Below are 14,299 nucleotides of genomic sequence, written 5' to 3' on the forward strand. Positions count from 1 at the left end.
CTTTCTACCGACTCATAACTCATAATCCTTAGCCATCTTGTACAGCAAGGCTGTCAAACTCAAATACACAGTCGGCCAAAAAGTAAAAGCTGAACAAAGCCGTGGGCCAGATTTAATTTTTTGAAAACAATATAAATGCAGATTTTTTTTGGGGGGGGGGTAATTTTTTTTTATTAGAAGTGGTTTTGTTAATGCAATACAATGTCCAGTTTTTAAAATTACTATAATTTTGAATCCTACTATTATCATATAGAATGTAAAATGGTAAAGTAGTCATTTGGTATAGCCTCGCAGGCCAAATATAGTTACACTTTTGGCTCGCGGGCCAGTGTTTGGCACCTATGCTGTACAGTTTACCCCTATATTTTACACTCACTAGGTCACACAAAAAAAATGTCAATTCACCATGAGACTAGATGATAAAAAATGTCATTGGTTCTGTCCAGCTGAACAAGCTTGAAAAAGTGCATATTGAGATCACTGCCACTTTAAATGAGTGAATTCATAAAGACATTTAGAGTTGCATTTTTATTATGTGTTCACTTATTCTTTGCCTGTAATTTAGACATAATTTTTTCTCCTGATGCTTTAATTATTCTATAGAAAAATACAAACAATATCAATCTGAGAATAAATTATTTCAAAACCTGGCACAAGAGAACAATTTGTTGTTTACTTTAAGTACCAGATCATGTGAAGTAGGGGTCTCAAATAATTTTGGTACTAGTTATGGTTTCCCTTGGAGGGGAAGTTATGATGACATTCATGATTGCCTTATTTTATGACACGCCAGTAAATTCTTTAACCATTTTTTTCAATTTATTTTAAAGGCAGGAATAATAACGAAAAAAAATCTCTCAATATCGCTTATCTAAATCAGGGGTGCCGAACTCATTTTTGTGGACGGGCCACTTCGTAGTTATGGTTTCCCTCAGAAGGCCGTTCTGACTGTGAACCCATATAAATCTATGACCACCTTACGTTATCACATGCACATAATATTGATTGAAAGCCACTTTTGACATCTAAAGCCAGTAAGTGATTGTTCAACAAATTTTCAATTTATTCTAAAAGGGGAGGATTGGTAACAAATAAATGGCAATATATATTGTGAAAATGTGCTAGAAACAGGAAGTTCACGCAGATGATATAACCTTCGCGGGCCACATAAAATGAGGTCGCAGGCCAGATGTGGCCCCCGGGCCTTGAGTTTGACACCTGTGATCTAAGTGTTCTTTAAAGTAAAGACAATTTGACAGAATCATGTTGTCCACTCACATAATTTGCCTTCGCAGGCCACAAAAAATGATGCCATCGGCTTGATCTGGCCTCCAGGCCTTGAGTTTGTCACCTTTGATGTACATTAATTCTTGGTTTTGCTTTAACTGTGCATGCCCTTCAGAGCCGCGGATCTCGACATGAAAACAAAGAATCCAGTAATGCCAATCCCTATGACGCACAAGTGCCAATCAACAATCGAGTAGTCACCAGAGGTATGCGGTATGCATGTGTTTGTAAATTGATGCTTACTAGTAAATTATTTTCATAATCCAGGACAATAACTTTATTTACAATAATATTTCTATGCAGGACAAGGCCTGTTTGATCCAATTTTGTTCTGAATAACTCTGATTTTTACAAAAGCATTTGCAGTTCAGTGAAATATGTTCTACTGCACATTAGATAATTTAAAAGTGACAGTATATTATTGTTGGTATATGGTCATATTGTTGGGGGTGGGAATAAATAATAACAAAAAAAAACTGGACTATTCCCTTCCTGATTTCAGTACAAGAGTGGCAATACTGTTCAATTACAAAGATTGATGCCAAGTTATTTCTCTGCCAGAGTCCTTGCCGATGGACACACCGGTATATGACAGAACGTATGCAGACCCAGATGAGCTAAGGAGTTCCATCGTGAATCACGAACATCTCATCCTGGAAAATGAGGAACTGGGTTCAGGAAACTTCGGCACAGTCAGGAAGGGCATCTACAAGACGAAAATGCAAGCAACATTTTTGATACATCGTTGCTTTTCTTTTACTGTATCTCTGTTTCACTTTTCTGGGCTGATTTGACAATAAGAAGAGTTCCAAGTTTTCAAAGCTTAATAATTGGGAAATATACTAATATATATTTTTTGTGTTGAGCCACATAGTCTCCAATGACGGGCAGAACTAAAAATAGTTTTTATTACCTCATTTTTTGGTTAGAATAGTGGTAAATTGTAAATGTATCCAAAATGTTTTGGCAGCAGGGCCATTGGGATTTACCCAATTTACTCCACCTCTTAATACAGCCACTATCACAATACAATTATAGAAACTTGCTCACTCAAATGAAATCTATTTACAGAGCACTTTAAAACAGCGATTGTTGTGTTAGTGGAACAGGATTTCCTCTGACCAATCAGAGGATGGAAAAATGCTGACGCAATCAAGGTCAAGCTCACTGGCCTTTGACTGACTAATTTAAAATTTGATTGACTCAAGAAACAGTTCCATTGCTCATGTATTTTAAGTTACATCCTCTAGCACTGCTATTTCTGAAAGCGCTGACATGGCAACACAGAGGCTGAAATCTGGTTGGACAAAAAATTGTAACAGTCACATACAGTAGTGAAAACAGTGCAAAGAAAGAAAATTGAACAAATAGAATTTATGTCATATGTACCCTTTTGTTCGTATTTACTCCATCAGCGAAGACCTCGCTAGCTCTGATGTTTCCACCGCTGACTCTTCCACTTTGTGCATTAGGACAAAGCAGCCAGTTGCTGTCAAAATCCTGAAGAACGATGACAACAGCACATCACTTCGGGAGGAAATGATGCGAGAAGCAAATGTCATGCAGCAGCTGGACAATCCTTATATTGTGAGAATGATCGGTATCTGTGACGCAGAGAGCCTCATGCTCGTAATGGAGCTGGCTGAGCTGGGCCCACTTCACAAGTTCCTGCAGAAAAACAAGTATGCTTTCTCATCAATATTCTCGACGATTAAGGTTAACAGTGCTGTGAAAAACAATTTTCCTCCTTGCTGATTTGTGTGTTTTTATCACTCAATGGTTTCATTTTATCAAACCAATTTTAATATCACACTAAGACAACCCAAGGATATATAAAATGCAGTTTCTAAATGATGATTTGATTTACCAAGGAGGGAAAGCAATAGAAACCTATCTGGCCCAATGTGAAAAAGTAATTGCCCCATCAACATAATAGCAAGTTCTGCCACCTTTGGCAGCATCCATTTTCTAAGCCGTTTCTCCTCACAAGGGTCGCGGGGGGTGCTGGAGCCTATCTTAGCTGTCTTTGGGCAGTAGGGAGGGTACTGGTTGCCAGCCAATCGCAGGGTGCACAGAGACAAACACCCCCTTTGGCAGAAATAACTAAAATCAAACAATTGCAATAATTGGTGATGAATCTTTGATGGTGCTGTGGAGGGATTTTGGACCACTCTTCTTTCAGAATAGTTTCAACACTGCCATATTGGAGGGTTTTGTAGCATGAACTGCACGTTGAATATCACATCACAGCATCTCAATTGGATTTAAATTTGGAATATAAAATGCTAATTTTGTTCTTTTTAAGCCCTTTTAGGATGGACTTGTTGGGTGTTTCAGATCGTTGTCCTGCTGCATGATCCAAGAGCGCTTAAGTTTGAGGGCACAAATTGATGGCCGGTTCTCGTTCAGGATCTTCTTGTGAACAGCAGAATTACTTTTTCTGACAATCACAGCAAGTTGTCCTGGTCCCGAGGAAACAAAGCAGCCCCAGACCATCACACTGCCACCACCATGCTTTACTGTTGGCATCATGTTCTTTTTATCAGATGCTGTGCCATCTTCATGCCAAATAGAATGAGCTGCACACTCTCCAAAAAGTTACATTTTTGACTCAACAGTCCACAGAATATTTCTCCCAAATTCTAGAGGATCATCAGGATGCTTTTTGGCAATTGTGAGCCGAGCTTTGTGTCCTTTTGTGACAGCAGTGGTTTTTGCCTGGGGACCCTTCCATGGATGCCATTTTTGACCAGTGTCTTTCTTGTAGTGGATTCGTGAACACTGACCTTAAGTGAGGCCAGCGAGGCCTGCAGTTCTTTGGATGGTTTTCTAGGTTGTTTTGTGACCTCCTGGATGAGTCGTCGTCCCACTCTTGAAGTAATCTCCGTTGGTCGACCACTTCTGGGGAGGTTTGCCACTGTTCCCAGTTTTCTCCATTTGTGAATAATGGCTCTGACAGTGGTTCGCTGGAGCCCCACAGCCTTGGAAGAAATGCCTTTGTAACCTTTTCCAGACTGATTATTTCACCCCACTAGACTTCTTTTACCTAAAAGACAAAGTCGACAACTTGAGACCTGCAACAGTCACTGAATTGAGAGCAACTATTGAACATGAATGCACACAAATTCCAATGGAATTGTTTTTTTTGCATGCTAGTCAAGGACAACACAAGTAAACACAAAATGCCGTTTCAAATTAAGGTTTTCATTATTATCAGAGGGGAAAAAAACAACCTACATTGCCCTGTGTGGTAGCGATTGCCTTGTAAACCTAAGAAGTTGGTTAGGCCACAGTCAGAAACAACAAATGAAATCAGGCGTTTATTCTATAATTGGCAATAAATCTTTCACATCTCTGTGGAGATCTTTTGGCCCATTCTTCATTCCAGAATTGCTTCAATTCAACAAATGAATGGCCTTTTCATGGTCATGCCTCAACCTTTCAATCAGATTTAAGTGCCTAACCATCATTTTAGACGGAATACACCCCAAAACCTTTTTTCCTCCCCTTTGCCCCAAGTGGTCCATTTGGGAGTAGTCAGCGCTCTACCAGTCGACAACGATTGACTGATTGGGCAGTCCTGAACGTGATTTAGATGATTTCTTGACTGAACAGGTCTCGAACTAATCAGGCTTAGGTGTGGTCTGTGAAAATTAACTGTAAAATGTGATTTGCTACAGTTAATTAGGGGGGCAAGCACCTTTCAACACAGGTAGCTTTGAATGTTTCTTTCCTCGGATAAATCAAGACATAAAAAAAAAGATCTAAAAACTGTATTCTATGTTTACTTACATTATCTTTGTTCTTTACATTTGTTTAATGATCTTAATGAGGGGAAACTATGAAAAAAATAACCCCAAATGCAACTCTCCTGTCTATAACTACTATTGATCCCTACAGCCAATTCAAAAATTTTTATTGTAGTTGGGATAAGTGTCTATTGTTCTCACACAGGCAAACAACCATTGCCAACATCACAGAGCTGGTGCACCAGGTGTCCATGGGGATGAAGTACCTTGAGGAGCATAACTTTGTCCATCGGGACCTTGCAGCGAGGAATGTGCTGCTTGTAACACAGCACTATGCCAAAATCAGTGACTTTGGTCTCTCCAAAGTAGTTGCAGAGGACCAGAACTACTACAAGGTAACTGCTGACTCTGGATGAAAATGAAAAAGAGCAGCCTCTCTCACATTGACTAGACTGGACAATAAAACACTTCTTTACATATTTCAAACATAACTACCAAGATCTTAACTTGATCCATCACTACAATACCCACAAAACCTGGTAACTAGGCCACCTTCAAAATTCATCTCACCAACTGCTGGTTAAACTTGGGCTATAGTTTATATTGGTTGGAGTGGAGAAGAAAATAGTGTAGCATAATAGACAATAGAGATACTGGTTTTGGAAATATAAAAAAAAAGAAAAACCTAAATATATCCGATTGGGAATTTATTCGCTCGCCTAACCAAAGCAACCACCGATACTGAGTGCAAAATGTGGCAGATAGGTGTAAGCGGTGACTCTTAAAACGCCACATGAGAAGTACATTTTGATTTGCTGAACCCAAGTCATGACATGACACGCCTTGCTTTGCTGATATTTCACACTGTAACTCGAAACCTGATGAGACTTGAAGGTTACATTTTGAGCCGTATTGATAAGCAGTGTTTAAGATGGCACAATTCTGACTTGCTCATGTCACTTACTTCCACGTCCTGTTGGCACACAACACAACACAATACAATACAATTGATTTATTTATTAATATAGCGCAAAACTCTGGAAAAGTCTTTGCTTCCTCCCCAAATTTTGCACGTTTTTTTCCCTCATTTTAATGGTAAAGATCATCAAAGAAATAATGAACTCATCTTTCCAAAAAAAAAAAAAAAGATTAGCCAGTTATTTCATGATTTAACAAGGAGGCATGTACTTTTTCAAACCGAGCCAAGATAGCTTTGAATGATGAATAAATTCAGCTTTTAATTGACACATTTTACGTTTAGTTGGGTTATCTTTGCCATGATATTTACAAAGTGTGTGCTTAAGTGACAAATACTAAAATCATAATTTAAGAATCGGGAAAATGTTTTTTCATGGGATTATGTCAATTGATAATTGGATGTGTAAATAATTGGGCAAATGAAAAACTAATTGATTCGGAATTAACAAAATAAACATGATACATGACATAAAAAGGCAACTTCCCTAATATAATTCAAACAAAATCTGCATCCTTTTTGTTCTCTTTAATTCAACCTTTCATGCCTGTCGTATATTTAAAACCGCTAACTCATATTATAATGAAATAAAAGTCCTTTTTGTCACGTCTGCTTTGTCTGTGCCTGTGAACACCATGTTAAAAATGGGTTACTGTATGTGCAGATAGCTTTATCAGAGCCATCAACAGTTGTCTGTATCGTACTTTTGTCACATAGTTGTATTTATGCGGTTACAATCACATTGGATTTAGTGGTCCCAAATCAGTCTTCCTTTCGTCTATAACTTTGTCTTCATTAAATTGCCACATGGATATTTTTGACCAGCAGCTAGCTAACTTCGCTTAGTTTAGCTAAATTGTTACATTAGCTGACTTGTTTTTGTAGTGACTAATAAAGTTAGACATTCCTGTCTTTAATCATTAAGTTGTAAAACTCACATTTTGCCGTTCTCATTTTGCCAATTACGTTCAAAACATCATTCTTGAATCCGAACCATAGCACCTTTTTAATGATCCTTCTAAGAGGCCAATGTGGTCACAGTGAAGCATTCACACATTATGGCACAGGCAACATGTTTTTTTTATTTTAATACTTTTTTCTTGCATGATTAAAATATGGCACCCAAGTAAGTTGTTTTCGGAAGGCTGGTTGATGTTGGCGGCTGAATGGACTCACCTCTTTGGGATGATGATGATGTGAATGTTTCCACAGGCAAAAGGACACGGGAAGTGGCCGCTGAAATGGTACGCTCCCGAGTGTATAAATTACTTCAAATTCTCAACCAAAAGTGATGTGTGGAGCTTCGGGGTGCTCATGTGGGAAGCGTACTCATATGGAGAGAAGCCATACAGGGTATGAACTTAAGCATCTCAGAAATGGTACTGCATAAAAGTAGCTACGACGACTTATATTCTGGGGTGTGGAGTGAGACATTTTTTCCCTGCTCATAGCAGGCCTGAATGAATTCACTATTGCACAGGTGTCAAACTCAAGGCCCGGGGACCAGATCTGGCCCGCGACCTCATTTTATGTGGTGCAAAAATTGTGCGTCAACTTCCTGTTTCTAGTACATTTTCTTCACTTTTAACAACATTGAAATATGAGATTGCCATTTATTTGTTAACAATCCTCCCCTTTTAAAATAAATTGAAGAATTGGTGAACAAACAATTACTGACTGGCTTGCCATCAATTTGTAGTGTATATGTGATAACGTAAGGTGATCATACATTTATATGGATTCAGTCATAACGGCCCTCTGAGGGAAACCATAACTATGTTTGACACCCCTATACTATTGCCTTGTGATTCAGAAGGAAAACAAAGTCATAATGATAACGGTTAGTTGACTCAATGTCATCTGACTGTCGGATTTTTCACAGGGAATGAGAGGAAATAATGTTTTGCAATTGATTGAGAGTGGAATGCGGATGGATGCCCCACCAAAGTGTCCAGAAGAAATGTACAGCCTCATGAAGACTTGCTGGACGTATGAGTAAGTGACAAAATAGTCATTTTAATGATTAGAGTATTAGGAACATTGGATATGCGGAGTGCAGAAGAAAAATAAGAATGACCCCAATTGCATCATTAAGTGTACGCACCCCCCCCATTCAATTTTTTCCAGGCAATTTGTGTGCATCATGCAACCGAGAAACATTTTTTCAAGCATTTCCATTAAAAAAAGAGCCTTCTTTGTTTTACAGGGTGGAGGAAAGACCTGCATTTGCTGTCATTGAGCAAAGACTACGGCAGTATTATTACGACATCGCGCAATGAATAGCCACAAAAATGTGCAGATATGGAAAATAGATATATCATTAATTCACTTAAACTGGAGATTTGTTAATTTCATACTAAACTGTTGTACATTAAAAATAGTAAGAATGACATTTTCTGCTTCTTCAATAAAAAAAATCACAGTACACCAAATTTGTAATTGATTGCCATGATTGCTACAACTTAGCGAACAAGCAGAAGAAATTCCATGTATCCATCTAAGCCAACCAAAAGTTACTTTGTCGGATGTTTCAGGTCTTTATCCATAACGTATGATTACGTGCCAGCCAACCAGCTTTGTAGCATATGGCTGAGTGTGAACTGATTTTAGCTATAAACCTCATACTCCACCGTGTAACTTGTATCAGCAGTCTTGTCATCACTAAATCCAAGGAGGGATGGAATTTGATAACATTTGAATGATTCCTATTACATTGTCGCTTCTGTTTAATAATTCAATCCTGTTTCGATTCACTTCCATTTATCAGGAAAAAGAGAAGTTGGCATTCACTTTATCGCCGTTAATATTTTTTCACGGGAATATTTATCATGTCTTTATTTCAACTGACATTTTGTGAGACAAATAAGTGGCGGATTGTTTTTTTTTTCCTCATGAGAGGCGGAGTGCACAGTTACTGGCGTGTGTGACACAGACACTTGGTGGGATGAAAACATAAAAGAGAAGACAACGAGAGGCAGTGATGATGTGTAGAATCATTTGAGTCCAAGGTGTGGAGCAAGGGCGCTCAGTTACAGAAGAAGCATGCAAGTCCCAGAGAAAAATGTTTGCTCTTATCTTTTTCATTCTTCGCTGTTTCATCACTGTGGTTGAAGTCACTAGACCGAAAGTAGGATTAACGATTACGGTTTAGAGCTGAGGACAGTGATCAATCCATCACCACTTGTCCTCACAAGGGTCACGGGGGGTGCTGGAGCCTATCCCAGCTATCTTCGGGCAGTAGGCAGGGGACACCCTGAACTGGTTGCCAGTCAATCGCAGGGCACACAAAGACTAACAACTACCCACGCTCACACTCAGACCTAGGGCCAAATTTAGAGTGTCCAATTAACCTGCCATGCCTGTTTTTGGAATGTGGGAGGAAACCGGAGTACCTGGAAGAAACCCACGCGGGCATGGGGAGAACATACCAACTCCACACACGACCTCCGCACTGTGAGGCCATCGTGCCACCTGAGGACGGTGGTGACCCATGATAAATGTAACAATACCGGTCAGCTAAATATCGGTCCAACACTTACAGTACATCCCTCAAAAATAGGGATAAAAAAAAAAAAAATCACAATATTTTTGTGGGAACAAGACCTCTCTTGTGAAGTGCTCAAGCAGAGGTTCCTTTCTATATAATAATTTCTGCTTGCTTGAAATTATTGTAAATCCTGCTGATGTATCATAGTAAATTATGTTTAATAATATTAAGGATGTGGAAAATAATCAGAAAATAGTTTTGTCAGAAAATACATTGCCTTACATTTATGGCGAATTACTTCTGGTCAACAATAGATGGCAGTGTTTCTTATTGTGTCTTATCAAGACACGTGCCCATAAAAATTATACAGTACTGTACTCAGTATTGTAATACCACTTTTGTTGTAATGACTGTTAGGAATGTAGAATGAGCTGTTACCCAGGTTATAGTGAAATGTTGCTACAGTTTATTTAATCTTGTTGCTCTTGATATGATTGGAAGCGCAGCTGGCATTTAAGCAAGTTTTTGCAAAAGGACTAACCTTCTGTGACTGTCTTTAGGCATTTGACTCCATCTATTTAGGATTTTGGAAAACAATCATCACTGAGTGAAAATTAAGAGCACCATGTTTGCTTCTCACCGGTGGTGTCCTTTCTCTAGGCCAGGTACGGTGGCCCGAAAGTACAAAAACACAACACAAAACGGCTAAATGTAAAAGCAAATATGTACAAAAATAATCATAGCTGGGCACTTGACCCATTTTTTAACCGGTCTTTACCGCATGTGATGTAGTACTTTATGGCATTCAATCATTTTTGGCTCAAAATAACTTTGGCGCAGTGGGGTGAATGATTTCGCAACAATGAAATACAGACCACGCAATCCATCTTTAGTAAAGAGTGCCTATGAACAAAAACTGATTGTGGTGTTTGCTTTCATTTCCTTTCATGTAAACAGGTAAAACACACTTTTCCTTTGTTCTGTGCTGAGAAATTGTGCATTGCTCATGGGTATCAACCCACTCTATTTTTTATTTAGTTATTTATTTATTTTTACACAAAAAAACAGTAAATTAGAAAGATGTGCCAAATTAGACTGCCCCAAATATTTAAGAGTTCCTTAATATTACCGTATTTTCCAGAATATAAGAAGCTACATTTTTTCCTAGATTTTGAAACGTGCGGCTAATACATTGTTGCGGTTTTTCTGAGGGTTTTACTTTCGCCGATAGGGGCGCTCTATAATTCAGAAAATACGCTAAATACATTTCTATTTTTTTTTCTCTTGGGTCTGCTCTGTTTTAATTAGCCAAGTTGTTGCCTTGTTAAAATGCACTGTTTTAACAATCTGTTCTGTACGGAGCCCCCCAGGGGACAGCGGGAAAATATTTAAGATTGCGTTATAATGCAATAATTTGCAATATATTGCAATTGTTAAGGCAAAAAAAAAAAAACGCAATACTATTGCATCATAATGCAATACTAATTGCAATATAACGCAATTAGTTTTCCTTTTTTATTGCGTTATATTGCGATGAAAAATAATATATGCAATATAACGCAATGTTGTTTTACGAGGGAAAGACGTACACTTCCGGCTCCTAGACTTGTACAGTGGCGATGTTGCGAGCATGGATGCTCATTTTTGCAGTCGAGAGGTGTTCTAGAAGAGGACATCCTTCGCATACAAAGGGATAAGGTATGTACTATTAATTGTTATCGGTTAGTGAACAAAACGAAGTTGTTATAAATTTAAGTTCGCATTGCTTTTCAACAGCAGCTGCAGTGTAAACTCTAAAGGTTTTCGTCCGCTAGGTAAATCGCCCGGGTACATCTCTGGACTGTTGGCCCCAAACAATAACACTCAATTAAAAACGGAAGATGTGCTGATTATATTGTTGGTTGACACTATTGTGATTTCTGTTTTCTTCATTATCGAACGTTGCAAGATATGCAGCTCGTAGAAATATAGCGAATCTGAACCTGCCGTCATTGTGCCGTATTTTTCGTGCATTTAGCCATTGCTAAATTGTGCATGTACTTAATTAGTGATTAATAAATCGTCGGGTGGCATGGAACAGTGGTCGTCTCCCCGCCGAGAGATTGTGGGTTCGATACCCAGCCATTGTAACCATGTCAAAGTATCCTTGAGCAAGATATGAACCTCTCGTTACTTCAGATGCTCCATCATCCGTCGATAAATGAGGGTCACTGTGAAGCGCTATGCACGTGAATTACAATTTACCAATGTTCCTCAGCTAACAGGCAGTAAATTTAAATTATTTATTTTAAGAGCGGATGCTATTTTCTACACCTACAAGTTCGAGAATTTGCTTAACTGTTGTGTTGGTGAAGAGCGAGAGCCGATTTGGGATTGTTGTTAATATATTTGGTACTTTTTGCTTTTCCAGATTGACACAACTGTGTTACTTCTCGTGGCTGATGATGAAATCCAAAAATATATTCCATCCTATGGAGATCGTGTAGCTGTTTTGAGGACCACAGGTGTAAAGCATGCAGGACATGAAAACAGTGTTACCAGTAATCTTGAGATCCCAGATTGCTCCTTGACACAAGCGCTCATCCAAACTCTTTGGTACAATTGACATTATCGGTTAGAGACTTCACTGAAGCATCGTTTTGTGATAATGCACTTTTTCCAAAAGGGATTATTTTCATATTTCTTTTAACTTTAGGCATGCTTTATTTTTTACAGCAGTCCTTTGCCATTCAGTGCACTTTTTGCTCAAATTGTTGTATGTTGCACTTTTTGCAAATTGCACATGCACTGATTTTGTTTTTAAAAATACAAATGCCATTTGTGTTCTGATCACTGTGAAAGAAATTAACATTCTTGAAAAAATATTAAATATTTTATAACATTTATTGTGAGCTTTTTCAAAGACAACACACACACTGCAAAACATACATGATTTAGTACACAGCATTGGTGTCAAACTCAAGCTCCGCTGGCCAGATCTGGTCTGCGGCATCATTTTATGTGGCCCGCGAAGGCACATCGTGTTTTGACTTGACATGTTTCTTTCAAATTGTCTTAACTTTTTTAAACTACATATGAGACATGTATGATAGGTTGATTGGATACTCTAAATTGTCCCTAGGTGTGATTGCGAGCGCGAGTGGTTGTTTGTCTTTGTGTGCCCTGCGATTGGCTGGCAACCAGTCCAGTGTGTACCCTGCCTACTGCCCAAAGACAGCAGGGGTTGGCTTCTGCACCCCCTCCTGAGGAGAAGCAGCTTAGAAAATGGATGGGTGGATCTTACAAGGATTTGTTGCCATTTCCGCCTTTAAAATACATTTAAAAATAGTTGAACAAACTATTTACTGGCTTGTGATTGCAAAACTAGTTATCCATAAATTTGTTGTGCATATATGTTAATATAAGGCAATCATACATTTATTTGGGTTCGTAGTTCTAACGGCCCTCCCAGGGATGCCAAAACTACGATGTGGCCCACGACAAAAATGAGTTTGACACCCCTGGTTTACAGTAATGCTTTAAGCTTCTGTCTCAGAGACACTGCGTAAGTGGTCAAGTGAATGCACCTCGAGTCCGACGCAGAACGCGAGTGACTATTTATTTTTTTATTCTTTTGCTACTCTTGACGCGGCTATTGGTGGTTATAAAAAAATAAACAAATCAGTCAATTGGAATACAATTACGTGTTCTCTAACAGGATACCACCTATCTGTATTTTGTCACTTAATTTGATCTCGCTGGAAACACGATATAGCCCACTTGACTAATCCTCTCCCCTTTTCATTGTGTTTTGATCACTGAAATTCCCTTATGGTAGCTTCATTGATTGCGAAATTTCTTTGGTCTAACAAATGCAAATGCAGGTAATTCCCCCCCGATTTCGGTGCAGTCAAACTCTTACTTTACGTGTTAAATTGTAGCGAATGGTGTGCTGAAAACCACACCGACGAAGACTACCACTTTTATGGAAACCCTAGTTTAAATTACAGCAAATCAAAAACACAAATTCATACATTCTTCGTGCCTTTCAATGAAAACAAACGTAGTAACATCGCGCCGCCTTCAGTCAATGCGTGCGCGCTCCCGCGACAGGGGATACAGATTTTTTCAGGGGGTAAGTACTTTGGCACGACACCGGACCTGCTCCCCCGAAGCGTGTCTCCGTTCGGTTGAACTCGGTTTCATTTCGCCCCGCCCGTGCCCCGGGCGGAAGGTGCTCCTATTCGGCGTAACTGTCACGCACGCCGGCCGGCCGGCCTCCTCCGGAGCTCTCGTCCGAACCGCGCGAAACGTCGCCCCGGATCGTGCCCGGGGGAACGTGCTCTTCATCGTCCACTCTCCTCTTCGCCCACGCTCTTCTTCGGCGCACGCAGGCCGTCTAACCGCTCCAGCGCCCCGTCGTGCCGCTCGGCGAAACTACAATGCCCCCGAGTATTTTTTAGACCCGCGAAGCACTGAACCCGCGAAAGGTGAACCGCGAAGTAGCGAGGGTTCACTGTATTGCAAATTATTGCATTATAACGCAATCTTAATTTTTTTCCTGATGTTCTGTACATGCAGTAAACAACAATTTTTTTTCAACACACAAAACTGCGGCTTATAGCCTCGTGCGGCTTGTATGTCGTTTTTGTTGTTGTTTTCCCCCCAAAATGAGTTGCTGCGGCTTGTATATGGGTGCGTCTTATAGTCCTGAAAATACAGTGTATTGTTGGATTAATTTAATTTAAAATTAATTGATTCAGATTTTGTTAATGGTTGAAAACAACAACAAAAAACTAATCCATTACTTTTATCAATCTA

At 39.3% G+C, this 14,299-nt stretch overlaps 1 protein-coding gene across 3 annotated transcripts in view; it reads left to right on the top strand.

The window, feature by feature from the left end:
* syk (spleen tyrosine kinase) overlaps nucleotides 1–12,315 on the top strand; it is a 28,829-nt gene extending 16,514 nt beyond the window's left edge. For 2 of the 3 annotated variants that reach the window (XM_088281256.1, XM_088281255.1), the window contains 7 exons: nucleotides 1,403–1,493; nucleotides 1,849–2,008; nucleotides 2,760–2,969; nucleotides 5,242–5,431; nucleotides 7,225–7,365; nucleotides 7,895–8,007; nucleotides 8,219–12,315. In XM_088281256.1, coding sequence (XP_088137382.1) covers nucleotides 1,403–1,493; nucleotides 1,849–2,008; nucleotides 2,760–2,969; nucleotides 5,242–5,431; nucleotides 7,225–7,365; nucleotides 7,895–8,007; nucleotides 8,219–8,291 — 978 coding nt within the window. In that variant the 3' untranslated portion in view covers nucleotides 8,292–12,315. The remainder of the gene's footprint in view (nucleotides 1–1,402; nucleotides 1,494–1,848; nucleotides 2,009–2,759; nucleotides 2,970–5,241; nucleotides 5,432–7,224; nucleotides 7,366–7,894; nucleotides 8,008–8,218) is intronic. The other variant, XR_015839738.1, reaches the window with a different exon arrangement.
* Nucleotides 12,316–14,299: the final 1,984 nt, after the last annotated feature.

This window comes from Idiotropiscis lumnitzeri, chromosome 18 (assembly GCF_059441095.1).
Source record: "Idiotropiscis lumnitzeri isolate Australia: NSW breed Sydney's pygmy pipehorse chromosome 18, RoL_Ilum_1.0, whole genome shotgun sequence".
In the NCBI taxonomy this organism is placed as follows: Eukaryota; Metazoa; Chordata; class Actinopteri; order Syngnathiformes; family Syngnathidae; genus Idiotropiscis; species Idiotropiscis lumnitzeri.